General features: G+C 44.8%; 1 protein-coding gene across 1 annotated transcript in view; it reads left to right on the top strand.

The window, feature by feature from the left end:
• The window catches only part of CLRN1 (clarin 1), a 37,023-nt gene extending 19,342 nt beyond the window's left edge, over positions 1 to 17,681 (top strand). Inside the window, exons 2-3 of the mRNA XM_032301461.1 lie at positions 4,545 to 4,724; positions 17,416 to 17,681. Of these exons, the coding sequence (XP_032157352.1) occupies positions 4,545 to 4,724; positions 17,416 to 17,681 (446 nt within the window). The remainder of the gene's footprint in view (positions 1 to 4,544; positions 4,725 to 17,415) is intronic.
• Positions 17,682 to 19,803: the final 2,122 nt, after the last annotated feature.

Below are 19,803 nucleotides of genomic sequence, written 5' to 3' on the forward strand. Positions count from 1 at the left end.
GGACCAATCCTGTCCTACGAACATGGCATCGGCAGGCAGCTGATGTCCCCTTCACTTGTCAACAGCTAATTAAGTAATTTCTGGAGGCCAGAAGTGACTTGCTGGATTTAATGACAGTCCTGCCACAGCTCAAAATGTTCAAATCCTTTCCCTGTGTTATAATCCCACACCTAAAAGAACAGAAAGACCAAACCAACCTACATCTCGATACACCATATCCAATACGATGAAAGTGACACTTCCCTGTATTTATATGAACGGTCTGTTCTCAGCTTCAGCCAAGCAAAAGTCACAGGAACGTTGGTTGGAAAATGGAAGGGTTGTTACCAGAGTTCTGGCTGGTCATGACAGACTCAGAGCATTTTCACCAAAAACAGAAACCCCGAGAAAGCGTAAGTAACTGTATATCTCACAAGGATTAGTGTCCTGCTGGGTCACTTTCTCAACACAGTGGAAATTGTAAGAGACTTCCTAAGAATTAGAATGCTCCATGTGACAATTTGTTTTAGCTCCTAGCTTTTCTTTCTAGGAGGCAAATCTGTGCAACTTCTTTCTGTCTTTGTTTCGCTGGTCACCAGCCTTGATTTTCAGACGGGCTCCCCCTAGCTACCCTATCAGGGACGCAGAGGTTGCCACTTTTAACAGGTGGGGAGATAGACCATGCGGGGTTTTTTGATAACTGCTAGTAGAAACCAAATCGACAGTTGATGGAGCTAAGAATAGCAAGTTGGATCCATGGTACATCTCAGCAGCTGGGAGCTCAGGTGGGCAGAGCATCATGGAACAAGACTAGCTGCTTCACTCTGTGCCCCCAGAACCCTGGGGGGTGGGGGAGGGGACAGCAGAGACTTACCACCCTAGAGTATGAACATCCACATTGCCACTCTGCCATTCCTCCCAGTAGCTGAGGAATTTCCTTATTTTACCTCTCAACCTACCCATCCACATCATTTCTAATTGATAAGGACTTTAAAAAGTACAACCACAAAAAAGAAATAAATAAAAATCTAAAGTACAACCACAATACCATTAACATAACTGACGAAATCAGTAATAGTTATGTAATACCATCGAATACCCAGTCCATGTTCAATTTTCTCTGGTTATCTCAAAAATGACTTTCATAAAGCATCTGTTCAAATCACAAACAGTATCCATACATTGCATCTAGTATTAAGTCTCTGAAGCCTCCTTTAATCTAGAAGGCACAGGAGTTTTCAGTCTTCATTTATCCATTTATTATTATTGTTTTTTAGGTATTTATGTATTCATTGACTAGAGATTGCTTAAGATAGAGAAAAAATAAAAAAGACAGAGAAAAAATAAAAATAGAGAAAGATACAGATAGAGATAAAGATAGAGAAAAATAAGATAGAGCTAGAGATAAAATCTCTATAGAGAAAAAAAAAAGATAGAGATAGAGAAAAAATAAAAACCTAAAGGTACATAATGAAATACCTTCAGTCTCCTTCTCCAGAAGCACTGTTATAAGTTTTGTGTGTAGCCTTCTAGAAATCTCTGCCTGGATAAGCATGCTTGTCCCTGAGGCTGCTCTAGCATGCTGGTTTAGAGAATGGACAGGAGTTCAAATCTCCGCCACTTATTAAGTACAAATCTTGGGTGTGTGAGCCCCAGTTTTTCCTGTTAGTAGGTGAGTTGTTGAGAGAATAAAATCAGGTGAGTACTTATTATTTGTTATTACATACATTCCCCTTCGGCTTGTCCCTGAATGCATATTTCTATTTGTTTGGGTGTTTGTTTGTTTGTTTCCACCTAACATATTTTGATGATCATTCCATACCTGTTCTTATAGATTCATGTCATTGTTTGGAACATTTTCTTCCCTTGGCTTCTTTGCTATCCCATCCATGGACTTGTTCCTAACTCACAAGCTCTCTTTCTCAGGCTTCTGGGCCGGTTTCTCTTCTCTCCTGTGCAAGTCAGTGTGGCGGAGCCTCAGGGTCCTCTCCTCTAGTTACAGTTTCTCCACAGGTGATAGCCATTCCTCTGGCTTTACATACCAGGATGAGGTCCCGGAGGCCCTTAGGTCATGAAATTTAAGGAGACATTTACTCCTGGGCTTGTGCTAGAGGGGGTTGACCCCAGAGAGTGACTGTCCCTTTAAATTTCATGCCCTAGGCACCTTGCTTGCCTCACCCTGGTAACACTTCCCTAAAGACCTCCACCTTCTCCCTGGCCTCTGGATACATAAATCCTATTTGGAACCTCTATTTGCATATCTTAGGTGAAACTTAAACTAAAATATCTAAAACAGGGGCACCTGGGTGGCTCAGTTGGTCAAGCAACTGCCTTTCGGCTCAGGTCATGATCCCAGAGGCCTAGGACTGAGTCCCGCACAGGGCTCCCTGCTCAAAGGGGAGTGTGCTTCCCCCTCTGACCTCTCCCCTCATGCTCTCTCTCTCACATTCTCTTTCTCCGAAATAAGTAAATAAAAAAAAAATTTTTTTTTAATCTTAAAAAAAGAAATCTGAAACAGAACCTCACTTCCCACTCCCATGCCCAGACTCACACCTTCCACTTGTCTGTGTCAGTATAACACCACCACTTATTTGGTTGTTTATCCTTGATTCCCTTCTTTCAACAGGTCCTATCTTCTATCTCCAAGATAGATTCCAAATCTGATAACTGCCCACCACCTCTACTGCTGCACCTTAGGTCCACCCCCGTCTCTTGCCACTGTGAACACCCCGTTCCTCTGGGTCTCCCTGGGTTCCTCTGGGTCTCCCTGCTTCCACAGCTGCCCTCCTCCCTGGCCCCCTCCCCCTTTATTCCTGCTAATCAGCGGCCAGAGTGATCTTTTCACATCACGAAGGAGACTGTGTCCCTCTTACTTGAAACTCCCGTGCAGCTTCCCGGTGAATTTAGAATGAAAAGCCAACTCCTTACCGAGGTCAGCTGACCAGTACCCAGTGGGTGCAGCAGTCTGATTCCAGTCTCCCAACGGCACTTCCCTTCCTCTCACTCACCAGCCTCATCTGAGTGCTGCTGCCGCAGCGGGGTTCCTTTCCGCAGGAATGCTCTTCCCCAGGTATTTGGGTATTTATACAGCGGCTTCCTTCCTGGCATTCAGGTACCAGCTCAGGTGTTAACTGCTGACCACCCTTATCCACTCACTCAATCACTCAAAATTCCATTGCCCTGTTTCATTTCTGCATAGCGGCAGCATTTTGTGACAGTGTCTTAGCGTTACCATTGCATTATAACCCCCCAAAGGTCAGGGGCTTGAAAGAAAAAGGTCTACATTCACCTGCCTAGGTCTTGTTTGGGCTGCAGTTAAATAGCAGCTGGGGTTGAAGTCGCCCAGAGGCTTTCCCGGGCTGGACGTCCAAGACTCTTCCCTCCCATGTCTGCTGCTACTCTGGGTGGCCTTTCTCTCCAGCAGAGTAACTTGGACTTCCTGAATGACCGCTCAAGCCATCAAGAGAAAAGACGTAGGAACCGCTGATCTTCTCAGAGGCTAGCCTGGGACTGGCATGCTGTAGTTCTAGGGCCATATTCAGTTGGACAAAACAGTCACAAATCAGCCCAGGTTCAAGGGGATTGAGGAATAAATTCCTCTAAAGGGGAAGCGCCATGTGTGTAGAAGGAAATAATTGATGGTGGCCATCTTTGTAGATAAGCTATGAAATTTGCCTGTTTAATTCTTGTCTGTTTACTCCCATTAGGTTATAATCTCCACGAGACAACAGGGACCTTGTCTCTCTTGTTTTATGGCTCTATTTCCAGCACCTAGAACAATGCCTGGCACATACTAGGTGCTCAGTAAATAAGTTAAGAAGCACTTGATAAATGTTTGGGAAACTAAACTTCCCCAGATTGGTCTTGCCAGATTTATTGATGCTAAGAATACTGATGCCTCACCAGATAAGAGAGACCCTACATTTATAAAGTATTTCATTTCCTCTGCAAACAAGAAAAACTTGTCCTGAACACAAAATCTAGAAATAGATTTGGCATGTTTTCTAAATGGAAAATATTTCTTGTATCACCAGAAATTATTTTCCCACAGCTTGTGCGACATCAAAATATTGAAGTTCACTGAAAATACCTCATTTTTTCATCTTGGTGTGGACTAGAAACAATTTTTTTCTTTTTTGGAGCAAAGGAAACAGAAATGCTTCCTGATGTTCAAACTCCCCCAGATATCCTCAAACTGAAAATGTCATTTCAAGACAGATTTAAAAAAAAAAAAAAGCTACTGTGAAATGTTATTAAAAGTTTGGTCATCAATATGTACAGTTTTTGGTTATAAAGACACCACTTGTTTAGTTAAGTAATTACATATGACCCAGGGCAGAAAAAATTCCCCCAAATCTCCTCCTTGTTGGTCTTTACTGGTGAGTTCTATAAAATAATCCTGTGTTTAAACCTTTTTCTAAATTCCTTGTAAATTAATAAGTGAGAATGAATTCATCTGAAGGATTTTAGTGATTTTTGAAGTTAAAAAGAAGGATTTGATTTTTGAAATTGCATTTGCAGACTACCTCTAATGAAATTTCTTCTAACCTTTGTTTTATCTTTAGTTTTCCCAGATTTGATCCAAGCCATCCCTGTGAGCATCCACGTCAATGTCATCCTCTTCTCCACGATCCTGGTCGTTCTGACCATGGTAGGAACAGCCTTCTTCATGTACAATGCTTTTGGCAAGCCCTTTGAAACCCTGCATGGTCCACTAGGGTTGTATCTTTTGAGCTTCATTTCAGGTGAGTACAAAATTCTTTTTTTTTTTTTTTTAAGATTTTATTTATTTATTTGACAGAGAGAGATCACAAGTAGGCAGAGAGGGAGGCAGAGAGAGAGGGGGAAGCAGGCTTCCTGCCAAGCATAGAGCTCGATGTGGGGCTCAATCCCAGGACCCTGAGATCATGACCTGAGCTGAAGGCAGAGGCTTAACCCACTGAATCACCCAGGTGCCCCTGAGTACAAAATTCCACTTCTGCTTCAAAGCACTTCTATTCTGACACACAGAAAAATGTGCCTTCCAAGGTGTCAAAAGACAGGTCTACCTAAATGTGAAGTGACTGTACATAGACGCAGATGTCCATTGTAGCATTCTATCTGATCGCCAAAATGGAGAGAAGCATGATTATCCAACAATAGGGAATTCTAGATCTGCATCATGATATTTTATATGCATAAATGCTGGCATTAAATTGTATCTTTGAAGATGTCATCAAAAGGATGCATGCTTGTATCAAAAAATTAAGTGACTAAAACAGTGTATATGATTTTATCAATATAAATAAAATCATAAGATTTTATGAACTGAATTTGATTATGTGTAAGTAGAGACAGCGTATATAAATATTTGGATTGTACATATTCTCTTTCTAGCCTCCATATAGATACGCACACACAAACACACACACAGAGTCCCATTCTGTTCATAGTAATTACCACTGAGTAGTGAAATTATAGGTGATTTTCACTTTTTCTTATGCTTTTTAGTATTTCCGAATGTTCAGTAACATGCATTTATTTATTTATAATCAGGAAAATAAGTAAAAGTCACCCACAAAAAGTAAAGACCAGTGTTCCGCCCACATGAGTTGTCCTATTCAGGCCCACAGGTATTTTGTGTAGCCTAATGATAGGTGTAGCTGAGAAAAAATAAACTCTGAGCTCAGAAACCAGTTCATCAGTAAACACATCCCACTCAAAAACTAAGGCTGATGGAAAAGAATAGAAACCCCGGATATTGCCACAGGGTGCTTAGGATATATTTACCAGGAGAAGAGAAACACGAGAAAATCAAGACTATACCTGTAACTTGCATGTAGCCATTCTTCTATCGGAGGTCTCTAATTTCATCCCATTTTAAACTTGCAAAAAGACTTAGTACTTTGTCATATTCCCAGGAAGCATCGGCCTTTCTCTTAAGGATTTCATGAGGAGATGAGAGAGATTACAAATCACACCAGCAAACAGCAGATTGAAAAGTCCTATTAGTCTGTTTCCTTCTCCTCTGACATTGCATTTTGGCTGCCCCCGGGTGCCAGGCCCTGCTGTGTCTGGCCCCTGCTCCCTCCGCCTAGCACAGATCAATGCCAGCCACAAGCTTGCATGTCTCCCTCTCCAGAAAACAGAGTCCTGGGTCAACAGGGGCTCCCTCAGCTCATAGGGCAGTCCGGCCTTCATCCATTTGGACTTGGGCACACTTCTTGGCTTCTTCCCTTATCCACTTCTTGCCCATCTAGTAATTCACTTCACCAAAGCGGTTCTCTCTCGAGTGGGGTTTCTGCTACCATTCTCTCTCACGTCTCTCACCAGCGGATAGCACAGTTTTCAATCGTGCAGAAATGGGGACCCCAGGAGGGCAGACTAAGTCTTTTTCTTCTGTGTATCTCCAGCGAGAGCATCCACCATGAGGCTCTACGTGCAGTAAACAATTCAGTATATGTTGGCGGATCTGAAAAAGCAAACCCAGAAGGAGATGTCGGGTGGGCACTTAGTACAGGTTAGAGAAGTCAGAATTTCAATGGGCTGCGGGGAGCAGAGCCGGCCCACAGGGCTGGTAGGACAGGAGCCGGGGCGGGGTGGATGAACTCTGTAAAGGAAGGCTGAGGGCTTCGGAATTAGGGCAGAGGAGCAAGAGCACGGGTACAGGGGGTGGACAGACAGACCAAGAGAGCGATTCAGTACCGTGGATGGGTCCAGGTGAGAAGCGGATGCTGGCATTACCTCCTGCTCCCTCAACATACCAAACCAAACCGGTAGATCTGGGGGAGTGTGCTATTTTAGTGAAGGCCATTAAATCAATCAGAGGCCAGCCAGAAAACAGGGAATACGCACGATTTTGATCACGGGAATACAATGATCAGCAGTGGTTCTCAAAGTGGGGTTCCCCAGACTGGCAGCATTTGCCGCACCTGGAAACTTGATAGAAAAGCAAATTCTCCGGTCCCTCCCCAGACCTGCTACTGGCATCAAACACTTGGGGTGGGGGGGAGCAATGCGTTCAACAAGTCTTTAGGTGATTCCGAAGCAAGCTCAGGTGCGAGAACCAGGGCTGTCAGGAACTGATGAAACAGGTGTTAGACGACTGGCGACACGGAATGGAGACCCTAAGGTAACTCGGAGACTGTCATCTCAGAAAGCAGCTGCCGTTCCCAGGGTTTATGGAACTCAGGGAAGAGTTTGGAGTTACCAGAACTTAGCTGCTTGAGAGAGGCTGGGGCGCTGGGTGTCAGACCTTTGAGGAGATGACGCTGTCGAGTGACACCAGAGGTGGCTCTGGGGGAGTAGGAAGGGTTTGGAAAGCCTCCCTGCCCCCCACACCACCAGTGCTGTATCCTGCTTCCCCCACATTCCCCACTGCCCCCCCAGTGCTGTACTGACAGAACAGAACGGGAAGCAGCTGACAAGGCAGAACCAGAGTCAGGGCAGTCTTGACCCAGCATCACAAAGCAGAGGGAAAAAAGCGCGGTTCGAAGGCGAAATACAACAGCTTATTAACTGGCACAACCATCTCGCACTCCAGCTTCTGAATGAAATTCAGAAGAGCAGCCCATTTGGAAGACAAATTATTTGACAGTTCTAACGGACGACCGAACTAACGGTATTTGAAAGGCAAGATGACTCAGAGAATGCAGAATCTAATCCAAGTCCCAGATCTTATCTCGGCCCTTGGCCAAATCTAATGCAACGAAAACCTGAGCACGGAAATATATGCGGGAACACACAGACCCTGTGCTTACATTATATCTTATTTATCTTTGAACTTGTTGCAAAAGCAGGTCCTCAATAAAGGTTTGTGGATGAGGGAAAGAAGAGAAGAGGAGTAAGGAAAAGAAGGAGCTAGCTCTAGGTCTGTCTTGCAGAAGAAAAAAGCCTACTGTTTGCACCCTATCTGCTTTTTCACGACCAAATCCTTATTTTTTAAGCGCCAAAAATCCCAGTAACTTTTTAAGAACTGTGCAGGACAGCAAAGCATGTTTAAGGGTAAAAAAGACTGATGGTTGGTGACCTTTGGGGTAAGCAGATCACTCTTGAATCACAGACTACCTCCTCTGGTTCGGTCCACATACAATAACCAGAAGGTCCTGGCATTTTGGAAATGTTTATCTCAAGTTGTAACATTCATGGAGATCCCAGCTCTATATCCTAACTGTGGACGGATGGGGACTTACAGCCTCATCCCAAACCTTGTAACTCTGAGCCAACAGATTTACGCCCAAAGAAAGCAGAGCCTGTATGAGGAAGTCCTTTTGTTCCCACATGAGTCACACTCCACTGGAGACCCCCTTACAGGCCTACAGTGGGGGAAGGGGGAGGGGCAGTTCTCTTCCACCAAGTGTCCTCCCCCGTTTCGCTGTCCAGGTGGCCTTCCTCACAATCCGCAGGGAAAACCCCTTCTACCTTAGACCTCTATTCTCTTCTTCTCTCACGCACCCCTGGGTTCCCCAAGATTCCCCCTTTCTTTGTGCTGATATCATTCGGGTCTACTGCCCACCCCCTTGGTGATGGGGACCTAAGGTTTGACATCCTGAGGCAAGAAGATGGGGGAGAAGGAAAAGGAAGGTGTCTTCCTTCCACAAGCCCGGAGTAACAGTGCTCTGAGCATCCTTTTCTGTGTTCCCCTGTGCATGCCAGATCCCGGAGACAAAGAGGGAAAAGGAATACACCTGTGGATAAGGCCACCATAGGTTTCATTCGCCACAACTGGCTTGAGCTATGGCCTGATAATCTGTTGCCTTCCTGGACCAGATGTTGGGGCCACTTCTCACAGCTTCCAAATTCGGTCCATCACATTCCTCAGCCTTCTTTGTGCTGCATTTCTGTCCACTGTCATTGTTCACGAGACACACGCAACCCAATCCATTTGCTCTTTCTCATCTTGTCGATTATTAACTAGATTTGAGAAATCTTTCCCCAAGTTAGGATTTCAGTAATACTGTTATGGTCCCCCTTACTTCATTTTGGGCAGTGATTCTCTTTCTGGCCTATACACTAAAATCCTTTGAAAAACTTGCTAAAAATGCTGACACCAGGCCCTGTGCTACGTTAATTAAATTGGAGTCTCTGGGGGTGGAGTCTCGGTATAGGTGTTCTTTTTTTTTTTTTTTTAAGATTTTACTTATTTATTTACTTATTTGACTGGTGGTGGGAGAGCAGGAACAAAAGCAGGAGGAGTAGGAGAGGGAAAGCAGGCTTCCCACTGAGCAGGGAGCCCAGTGTGGGACTAAATCCCAGGACTCTGGGATCATGACCTAAGCCGAAGGCAGACGCTTAACCACCTGAGCCACCCAGGTGAACCTACAGGTGTTTTTGTAAGCTCTCTTGGTAATTCTAATGTGTGACAGTGTTGAGAACCGCGGATTGAGATGCATACATTTCCCTTATTCAACAAACCCTGACTGACAGCCCGCTATGTGCCCACCATGATCATAGGCACCAGTGCTAAATGCTATTACCCATCAGGCACACAGTCCTTCCTGCATGGAATCAGTCTGGTGGGAGAAGCAAACAAAAGCATACCTAAAAAAAAAAACAAAACCAAAACAAAACAAAAAACATACCTAAGTAATTAATGAAGACAATCATTCCAATAAGGGTGATAAACGTTAGAATAGAGAATGAAGGGAAAGGGGAGATGGGGGCTTTGATGCAGTGGTCACCAAGTAGTTCCAAGGATACAAAGGAGCTGAGGACCCCCAGAGACTTACCCAAGGAGAGGAGAAAGCACAAGTGAACAGTCTAGGGAAAGAGGTCAGCTTGCCATAGGAACTGAAAGAAAGCCCATGTGCCTGGAGTAGGTAATGTGGGAGAAATGGCCAAGAACAAAAAAATCATTTGCAAGACCTGTTGATGCCAGTTAATGTCAGACTCAGACCTCAAAAGCCATGGTAAATCTTTTAGAATTGATTCTAATTGCACTGAGAAGCTTGTGAAAGATTTTAAGAAGACGTCGGAGAGCTGATTTACCTTTTAAGAAATGTCTGGCGAAAGACTAGGCTATTGCCTTGGACATGGAGAGCGATGAATGGATTCTAAAAACATTTTGAGAGTAAATCCAAAACGTTTTGCAGGTGGCTTAAGCAAGTAGACAGTGGTGGCATTAACTAAGATGAATAAGACAAGGGGAGGAACAGACTTGGAGTTTGGGGCAAGGAAGAGCTGGGAGGAGGAGCTTGGCACTGAAAATCAATGTTCTATTTGTGGTATGTCAAGTTTAAGATCCTAAGAAGTATCCGAGTAGAGATGGCGAGTAGCCAGTGGGATATATGAGTCTGGAGCTCGGAGAAGAGGTCTAGACAAAAGACATAAATTTAGGAGTTGTCAGGATATAGATATTATTTAAAGCAATGGAAATGGATGAGATCATCTACATGAGAGAGAATGTAGATAGAGAAAAACTGCGTGAGACCAATCCCTAAAGAACACTGATGAAGAGGAAGGAAGAGGGGTCAGCAAAGGCACTGACTAGGTGTGTCCAGAAAGGAGGAAGGAAAACCAAGAGGCCATGTTGTTCCTGAGGCTATCAGACTGGGATATTTCAAGAGTATGGCTGAATGGTGAGCTTTTTGAAAGCATAAAAGGGAGAGGTAATGAGAAGGGAAAGCAGAATGGGTCAAACAGGGGGAAAACACTTCCCCCAAGGTTTATAATACAACAGGAGAGAGAGAGATGTACACAAATTAAGAAGGTAGAGAAAGAGAGGGCCCTGGAGAAGAAGCAGCTGAGCACAGAAGATCCTTCGTTTCACATCAGAGCTCTGACGTATGAATATCTGCCTTTCTATATTCCATTCTATTCCATTATTTCTATATTCCATTCAGAAGTTTCCCAATTGATGGCGAGGTCCCAGATCTGCCAGGAAAAGGGAGCAGGCTAGGTAGAGGACTTGCCATGGATCAATCACAGAACATCCTAGATAGTTCAGTAAATACTCCCTGAAAATGATATGAAAGGTATTGACTCGAGCCTTTTAGAGGTGATAAAAACCTCCCAAATGCTGACTTAATGCAAATTGTATTTACTGTGTCTTCCCTTAAATAGAGCGTCATGTTATGAGTTATACCAAGCAAGATGAACAAATACAACGACTGCTTTCCTTTAAAAGGGGGACTTTTCTGGGGCACCTGGGTGGTGCAGTCAGTTAAGCAACTGCTCTTGATTTCGGTTCAGATCATGATCTCAGGGTCACGAGATCGAGCCGTCTGTTAGGCTCCACGCTCAGCGCAAAGTCTGCCTAAGATTCTCTCTCCATCTCCCTCTGCTCTTCCCCCTGCTCTTTCTCTCTCTCTCCAATAAATAAATAAATCTTTAAAAAATAAATAAATAAAAGGGGAATGTTCCTAATATGGGCCTAATTCTTATTATTCTAGCTGTGGCATAGAACATAAATAAACACAGTCACACATGAAACACATGAGAAAATAAAGAGCAGGACAGAAATAGAAGAAGGCTTGCATTATATATCAGCTTTAGTACACCTAGTATCCCAGCCTTTGTACTAGGTCTAGGGCATATTATTCTGCAACCGGTGGTCACTGGCTACCTGGTCTTGACTTCCATCCTTACCAAGGAGCACCTACCCAAAGTCCAAGAAGCAGATACAGGGATGTCCAGGTATCGGAGCCACTGAACCTGAGGAAGGACAGGATTGGTGGTAGGAGACGTCAGCAATAAAAACAGACTGCTAGTATCTCAGCATAGACTTTAGAAAGGCGGCCACAGAAGGAGAGAAGTAATACTAGCCGGCCTGTGATGGCAAAGGACTAGAGCTCCTGTTCGGAGGTGCAGGGGGCAGCAGGATAACAAGAGGACAGTGCTCCGGGTTACTCATGTTGAGGGAGCCAGAAAAGAGCCATCCAACTCCACATCCAACATGTGCCCCGTACCGGGCCATGACCCGGGGAGGGGAGATGCTCAATCTTGTTCCATCACAATAGCAAACAGGCTCCTATCCTATTCAGAACATGCACACGTGTCTTCCTTTCTGTTTGATCTAGAACGAAAGCCAAGACTTCCAAACTCCCCCTGTTGGTCCCCCCAACTCCCCTCTGCCCACCACAGCCCCACACACGACTCACCTCTCACTCCTCTCTGCCCGGCTCCCTGCCTCTCTCTCGGCCCAGACCCCCTGGGGCCTCTGCACAGGCTGTTCCCTCACCCCAAAAGGCTATTCCCCTCAGTTAGCTACTTTCTCAGTCCCTGACTTCGTTTAAGAGGCCTAAAATATCACCCTGTCCCTGAGGCCTCCCCTGCCCACCCCCTTATTCTCCTTGAAGCAGACCATGCTCTGATAAGCACTAGCGTGCCCTTGCTGGCCTCGTTGTGTGTTGCCACTTTTCCACTGTCCTCACCACTAGCAGTGCCCCGCGGACAGGGATTTTTGTGGGGGCATCCGGGGCTCTACCCCAGTGCCTGCAGCGATGCACTAGGCATGAAATAAGTATTTGTTTGATAAATGACTAAAGCAGAATCAGCTCTGTGCCTTTCCTGGCAACCAAGGGTAGTCTTTTCTGAAAGGCAATTCAGGTTCGAGAAAGACTGCTGTTTTTAGGTCATTTCTTCTCCACACCAATCCCACTCTCACCAATGTGACATTTGTAAAACGTGAGTCGGAGGTGGGCTCTTTCACTCCCCAGGAGAACGCGAAGAGAGGACCCGGCTCTTCGGAAACGTGTGACCAGATTGCTCCCCATCACGACCTCAAAATCTACTCTTAGGTATTTGCTTGCTTTCCTTGTCCCTCTGCCCCTCTTCTAGATGGCAGCCATTGGTCTCCATACCACTGGCAGCCAGAACTCCTTTTATTTGTGGAAGAAATTATTGCTGGAGACCTCACCTTTGCTGGCTGGCTCTCTACCGAGATTGCATGATTTCACAGAAAATTAGCACCTACACCTGCAAAGCTGTGGCTTTCCCGCCCCCATTTATCATCTTTCAAGACTCCTTAAAGAAGGAAATTATCAATTTATCATTCTGTGGAGGAAATGGAATGCCTCTAATATTTGTCATCTATAAGAGAGTTTAAAGATGACGTGCTAGCTTTCTGGAAAGGTTGGCCATTACTTTAAATGGAACTGAAATTCTAATTTATTATTTCCCAAAATACAATCTTGGTGATAATAGGAGAATGTATGAAAGCTCTTTTTTTTTTTTTTTTTTTTTAACCCTGAGCACATATTGTCACTGAAACCCCAGGTCCCCTGGTCCCCCACAGATCCTGGCAGGACGTTCCGACCCCTAAAGGCATAGTCAGCTTCAGGGTCAGCCATGGATGAAGAGGCAGCTTTCCCGTTGGCTGTGCCCTTTGCTCTGTATATCGCAAGGGCTGGAGGAGAGAGGCATCCAATTCTGCAGTCCCCGACAGCTGCCAGAGGACGGTCATGAGTGTGCAGTGTCTAGCACATTACAAATGTTTGTTAATTGACTGGTAATTCATTGTGTGACAGCCGTATAACTCAGCTATCCTTTTCAGTCAGGGATTAACTCAGTAATCAGTCATTAAAGGGGGAAAAATATTACAGTTCCAGCCAGATGGCAGGGCAATCAAACACATAAAGGAAAATGGCTGGTCTTTCAGTGAGAGGCAAGGCAGCAAAACCTGGGTCCTGTGCCTGGTTATGTTCCAAATTCTAGCTGGAGCAAGTTTTGGCAGGCTTTCCTACATCTCGTGTGCTCTAACCTTTCTGATAAGCAGGAGTGATGTTGGTCAGACGAACGAGGGAGGCATCAGTCCCAGTGACCCCCCGCTGAGTTTGGACTCCTCAGATGCCTGGATGACCGGGAGAAGGAAGCAGGAAGCATGCAGACCTTATCCGAACGTTTGAGAGGCCTTGAGCAAAAGTGTTAATGACAGCCCACCTACCCCATGTCCAAACATTTTAAAGTTATAAGCAAATAAACTATTCAGTGAGACATGTTTTATCCTCCTGCTTTGACAAACATCTCTCCATAAGGGCCTGGAAGGCCAGATTCACATTTAGAATTTTGGACCTCAATGTAGTGATGGAGGACAACGGGCCGCTGTCTGTCACCTCCCTCCTCTTGCTTGGTTCCACTGCACTACCCTGTAATGGGCCTCAGGATACCCTGAGTATCCAAACAGTGCCCTCGGAATAGCTGTTCCTTGGGCATCCTCAGGCCTCGGGGCTCTGCATCATCAGCCACAAAATCTGTCCAAGGAAGATGAGATGCTCATGCAGTCCTGGGAATGTGCTCAAAGCTGTTTGGGGAGGGAATTCCCAGGTCCCGAGGGTATGGTCTAGAACATGGGTCAAAGGCAGAAGACGGGCTCATCCCATTGACTTCAAGGATTCCTCTCCTTATGAGAAAGGATCTTTCTAGAAGAAAGAGAGCGAGTAATACCCTCCAATTGTGGGAGCCAAGGCAGGGGCCCCCTTGCTGGGAACTGAAGGGCATATTAGACAAGTGCCAAGCCCTATTTCCAGCATCACTCCCATCCCCTCCATGAGAAGTGTGTAGTAGCCAGGCCACAAAGAGAAGATAAACTTCATGAGTATTCTTTGGTCCATAAATTGTAGTTATTCTTGGTCCCACATGTCTTTTAGAGCCATGGACAGAGGGAAGCAAAAATACCCTGATGTCACGGTGAGTCGTTTCCCTTTGCTTCTCTTCAGAGTCATGAGGGGGGCAGAAACTCAAGCTAGGTAGCTCTGCTCCACCTTTGAAATGACAAGGGTGACCTCATGGTCCACTCCAGAATCCAGTGCAGAATCCTGGACCATCCTCTCAACTACTGGACCATGCACTCTGTTCTGGGAGCTCGCACGCTTGGGCGATTTGCCGTGGAGAAAGGCCGTGAGTCTGAAGATACCCCACGCAACCTTTACTTTAGGAATTTGAAATACAGTCTCACTATGATGCTGTCTCCTTAACAAAGTAGTACCTTTAAAATATTTAACAACTTGAAAAGGAAACTGAGCTTGAATTTTCCTTTCAAGCACTAAGGAAATACAGTGTTTCGCTTCTGTCTGAAATTCACCATCTCCTCAGACAAAGAAGGTTCTTCCAGTAAAAGCAATGGCATTTTCTCCACAATTTTCAAATAAAAGATAAAGAGAAAACAGCATTGCAGCCTTTTTGTTGGATCTAACAAGAAAGGAATAATACGGTTTTGCCAGGGGAGAACTCTGGTTTTAAGTTCAGAATACAAAAATAGGCTGACCAATTTTACAAAGGAATATTCTCGACTGCTGCTCTAAGGCTGGTGAGAAGTGAAGTTTCAAGAAATCGAGATCATTTGATTATTCAGGGGGTATATATGGTGATCAAGCTGATGGGCCAGTCCTCTGTGAAATTCTAAAATAGAAAAAATGTGATTTCTCTTTCTCTGCTCATCCCACCCCTCACCCTTTACCCTCATACGATCCATTCTCTTCCTCAACCCCAACCCAAACCTGGCCTTTGGGAAAAGAATGGAGGACATCATTTGCATTATAGCTCCTCATGTCCAGACAACTCTCCCCACATAGTCCAGCCTCCCTTCACTCAGCTGACTTTTCCTGTAGCTGCTTCCAAAGAACCTTCCATGATGCTGCCCACCCTCTCAGTAACAGCCATCTATCCCTCCCCAGCTCTTACACTCAGTGCAACGGGTTTGTAATTGTCTTACCCTGTCCGACTATACTCTCTGTTAGAGGAGAAATCATATGTGTTTTCTTTAATGCTGAAATCTCCACCACTGTCCCGGTGCTTGGCACATAACAAGTCAAATAGAATAAATGAATGAGTGAATTAATGAATGGGAACTCAAGCCACTATGTTGCTGCTCCCAGAGTGTTTGAATTAACTGTAATTGAAGAGCGAGGAGCACTTACCCCTCCTAAAGGAGTCATAAACCTAATGGGAGAGTGTTTGGAGGAACAAGGCACAGTGATGCATTCTTTTGGGTGGCCTATCTGGTATAGTCAGGTTTCTTTGGTGTGTGGTGGGGCAAGGTAAGGGAATATGGTAAGAACTTGCAAGATGAGAGGAAAACCTAAAATTCATAGGAAGAGCTACTATTAGTAAACATTTATATGTGTCAATTTTAATGACAAATGCTAATTGGGCACCACATTTATTATCCACATTTGATACATGAGAAAATGGAGACTTGGAGATTCAAATTGTCTAATTTCACAGAATAAGAGGAAGAATCAGGGTCTGAATCCAAACTGGTTTGACCTAAGTCAGAAGGGCATCTCAGCAAGTCTCATATTAAGTGAAACCCCAAGGTGCTGGCGTGGGAAGCAGGACTAGCCATGGAAGTCCCTGGCATCCTGGGCTACCCACTGTGCTCCTAATCTGGTCGCCTGCTTCTGCCCCCTGTGCCATCTGCCCATCTGGGGGTCTCCCATTCTGCATCCTCAGTGGGAGAGGACCTATCAGAATTTCCAGGCAGCACTCAGTATGAAGAGCCCCTCCCTGAAGAGAGCTCACCCCAGACTTCAGCTGCACCAGTTAAGATTAGATTAGGCTACCAATGAGTGGTAAGTGAGGCAGAAATAACAACAGTGGACTAAACAAAATAGGGAATTATTTTTCTTTCACATAAAAACCTAGAATTTGAAGTCCACGGTTGGTCTGAAAGCTCCAGGTGTCTGGGATCCAGACTCTGCCTTTCTTGTTTTTCTATAGCATATGGCTTGCATTTCTGAGGCCACCTGCTCCAAAATACTGCTGGAGCTCCAGCCATTGCACCCATATTTCAGCTACCGGAGGGAGGAGGGGGAAAAGAAAGAGCTGATACACGCAGACTTCAAGGAAACATTCTCGCTCCTACAACCCACCTCTCCTCAACCAAAAATGTAGCCTTTATTCAAGGCAGCCACATGCCCAGGTAAAAATCCTGAGTTCTGTTAGGAACATGGAGAACAAATACGGTTTGCCTCAATACCTTATCTACGGCTCCTTTTGCCCAGAGACTCCTGTGTGCAGCTATGGCCAGGTGGGAGCTGGTGAAGAGAGGAAGGCAAGCTGCCCTTCTGAAGGAAGCCCTAGGCTCTTTCACGACAGGGCTGTATGACTGACATTTGTTCTCTGTGGCCTGTGAAGTATAGATAAATTTGTTCTCTTGAAGCCACATCACGGCAGTGGCTGTTTTGTAGCCTCATTCCACCACTGTGCTCTTAAGGTCCCCAGCAATGCAGTCTTTCTCATCATCAGAAAAGAACATCTCCCAGCCTTGGTGAGATCAGCTAGGCTCTCCCCTTCCCCCTCCCACCAAGTCTTCATGCAGAGACATAACTCGGGCCCTACCACCCACCAGTTGGAGAATCAGGCTCATGATTACCAATTTGAAATGATGCATTTTTTGCAGAAGAATGCAAATGAGGATGATGGTAAAGGCTTTCTTTAGTTTGCACACTGACCCCCTTCCCTGTCCCTTACAATCAGGAAATATTTGTGCCAACACGTTGTTTGTTCCTTCTGTTGCAGGATCCTGTGGCTGTCTTGTCATGATACTGTTTGCCTCTGAAGTGAAAATCCACCACCTCTCAGAAAAAATAGCAAATTATAAAGAGGGGACTTATGCCTACAAAACGCAAAGTGAAAAATACACCACTTCGTTCTGGGTTGTTTTCATTTGCTTTTTTGTTCACTTTTTGAATGGGCTCCTAATACGACTTGCTGGATTTCAGTTTCCTTTTGCAAAATCCAAAGGCACAGAGACAACTAATGTAGCTGCAGATCTAATGTACTGAAAGGCAAATTCTTCTGTAATCTTCCAAGTAAGGGAGGAGACTGGTTTTGGTCACTTGGAAATGGTTAATTTTGTCCATCTTTTTAGATGCACCAATTAAAGCACCCAAACCCTCCACGGCAGTGTTTACAAGTAATATACTAAGGGTACAGCCTGGAAAGGAAGGGGAGAAAAAGGAAGGTTGTTTTACCTGGTGGGAACTGGGTTCTTTTTTTTTTTTTTTTTTTAAGATTGTATTTATTTATTTATTTGGGAGAGAGAAAGAGAAAGCATGAGCGGCTGCTTGTAAGTGCAGGGAAGGGGGAGGGACAATGGAAGAGAGAATCTCAAACAGATTCCCCGCTACTGAGGACCCTGAGATCAGGACCTGAGCCGGTACTCAACTGACTGAGCCACCCAGGTGAACTGGGTTCTTTAGGCAATTGACTAAAATGGACCATTGTTACCCTCTGCATATCAAATGCAAAATGCCTGCTCCATCGGGGAGGAATCAAAAGGCATGAGGAATATATTTTTATACAAACAAATACTATTTCTGATATATCCACACATTTGTTGCCAGAGATACCAGGAAACAGAGCTGGAATCACTTTCCTAAAATGACAGTGCATTAAACGAGCATTGATAAAAAGTACCAACATACTTTTTTAAAGTTTGTTCAAAGCACAATCTTATTATCCATTCCTGTTGGTCAAAATTGGCAGAACTCTAAAGGGAAAAAAAAAAAAAGGAAACACAGTACTTTCGACAGACATAATTGCTGGGACCATGAAGGAATCATGAAAAATGATTCTTGCTAGTAAACAATACAAAATGACTCATTGGGGCCGTTGTTTCTAACTTTAGTGTCTTTAAGCACTAATTTCCAATTATGAAAATTGCATTACATTCTGGGATCATGATGGTATCATTGGTAACATTGCATCTTAGTTTTTGATCTGTCACAAAGCATGACCCAAGTCCGTTTTCATTTTCCTGAATTATCCATGAAATTCATCTGCAGCTGACCAAAGCCCACAACTGAGCCTGAAACAGACTCTCGTTCTATCCCCCAGAGAGCGACAGAAGACACCACCAGTCCCCTCACCACAGCCACTGTGTACTTAGGCCCTATTCGAGAGGTCCTGAAAGTGCTCATTAAAAACAAAAAACAAAAAACAAAAAAAACACTATTCCCCTTTTGGAACAATTTATTAGAAACAAACGACTATTTGTATCCCTGGTGAGTAAATTGCTCTGATGGTGATCTGTGCCCACAGGCTGACATCAGAACACAAAGTTAGTTTCCAGATGCCTGTCCCTATGCCTTCATTCAGGAAATATACCTGGAGAAGTTTTTAAAAATATTTATTTATTTATTTATTTTTAGCGGGGGAAGGGGCCAGACAGAATCTCAAGCAGACTCTGTCTGTACTCAGTGCAGAGCCTGATGTAGGGCTCGATCTCTAGAGCCTGAGATCTTGACCTGAGCTGAAAGCAGGAGTTAGATGCATAACCGACTGAGCTATGCAGGCGCCCCATACCTGGAGAGTTTCTAGAAGACCCATAGGTCAGTCTAGTGATGAAGGGGATGATTATTTTAGCGCAGGCCAGTGGAGCCGTGCTGGAAGGCTTCATGCAACAGTTAAACACAGAAACATTGGGGCTGGGAGCAGGCAGGAAGGCACAAGGACCTTCCCCGAAGTGGGTAATTGGCCTGAGATCCCGGAAGGCCAGGTCCCCGCATTCTCATTTGACCTCCCTCTCTTCTCAAAGGTTTGAAAAACTTCTAACACCAAGCTTTCTTCTTTAGGAAACAAGTCCCTGGTTGTTCTCTGTTCTGCACAAGAAGAAAACTCGGAGCAGCGGCTGAAAATCTAATGAGAACCTAATAGGCAAACTAACAATAGTCCCTGGGCGGGAAGTAGAGGCAGGGCTGCCGATCCCTGAAATTGTGCCACACACAGAAATAAAACAGGATACAATCTGGGTCCTCAGAAGAGTGCACTCACGTTGTCTCCCTCTCTTGTCTCAGATGAAATGTGTGGTCACAGTGGCCTGCGTAACCTTTAGAAGAGCGAGCTGGACAGGACTTCTTTTGTGGTTCTGTGAGGATCAAAGACGCCAGGGAATGATGCTCATTA

Source organism: Mustela erminea, chromosome 1, assembly GCF_009829155.1.
Source record: "Mustela erminea isolate mMusErm1 chromosome 1, mMusErm1.Pri, whole genome shotgun sequence".
NCBI lineage: Eukaryota > Metazoa > Chordata > Mammalia > Carnivora > Mustelidae > Mustela > Mustela erminea.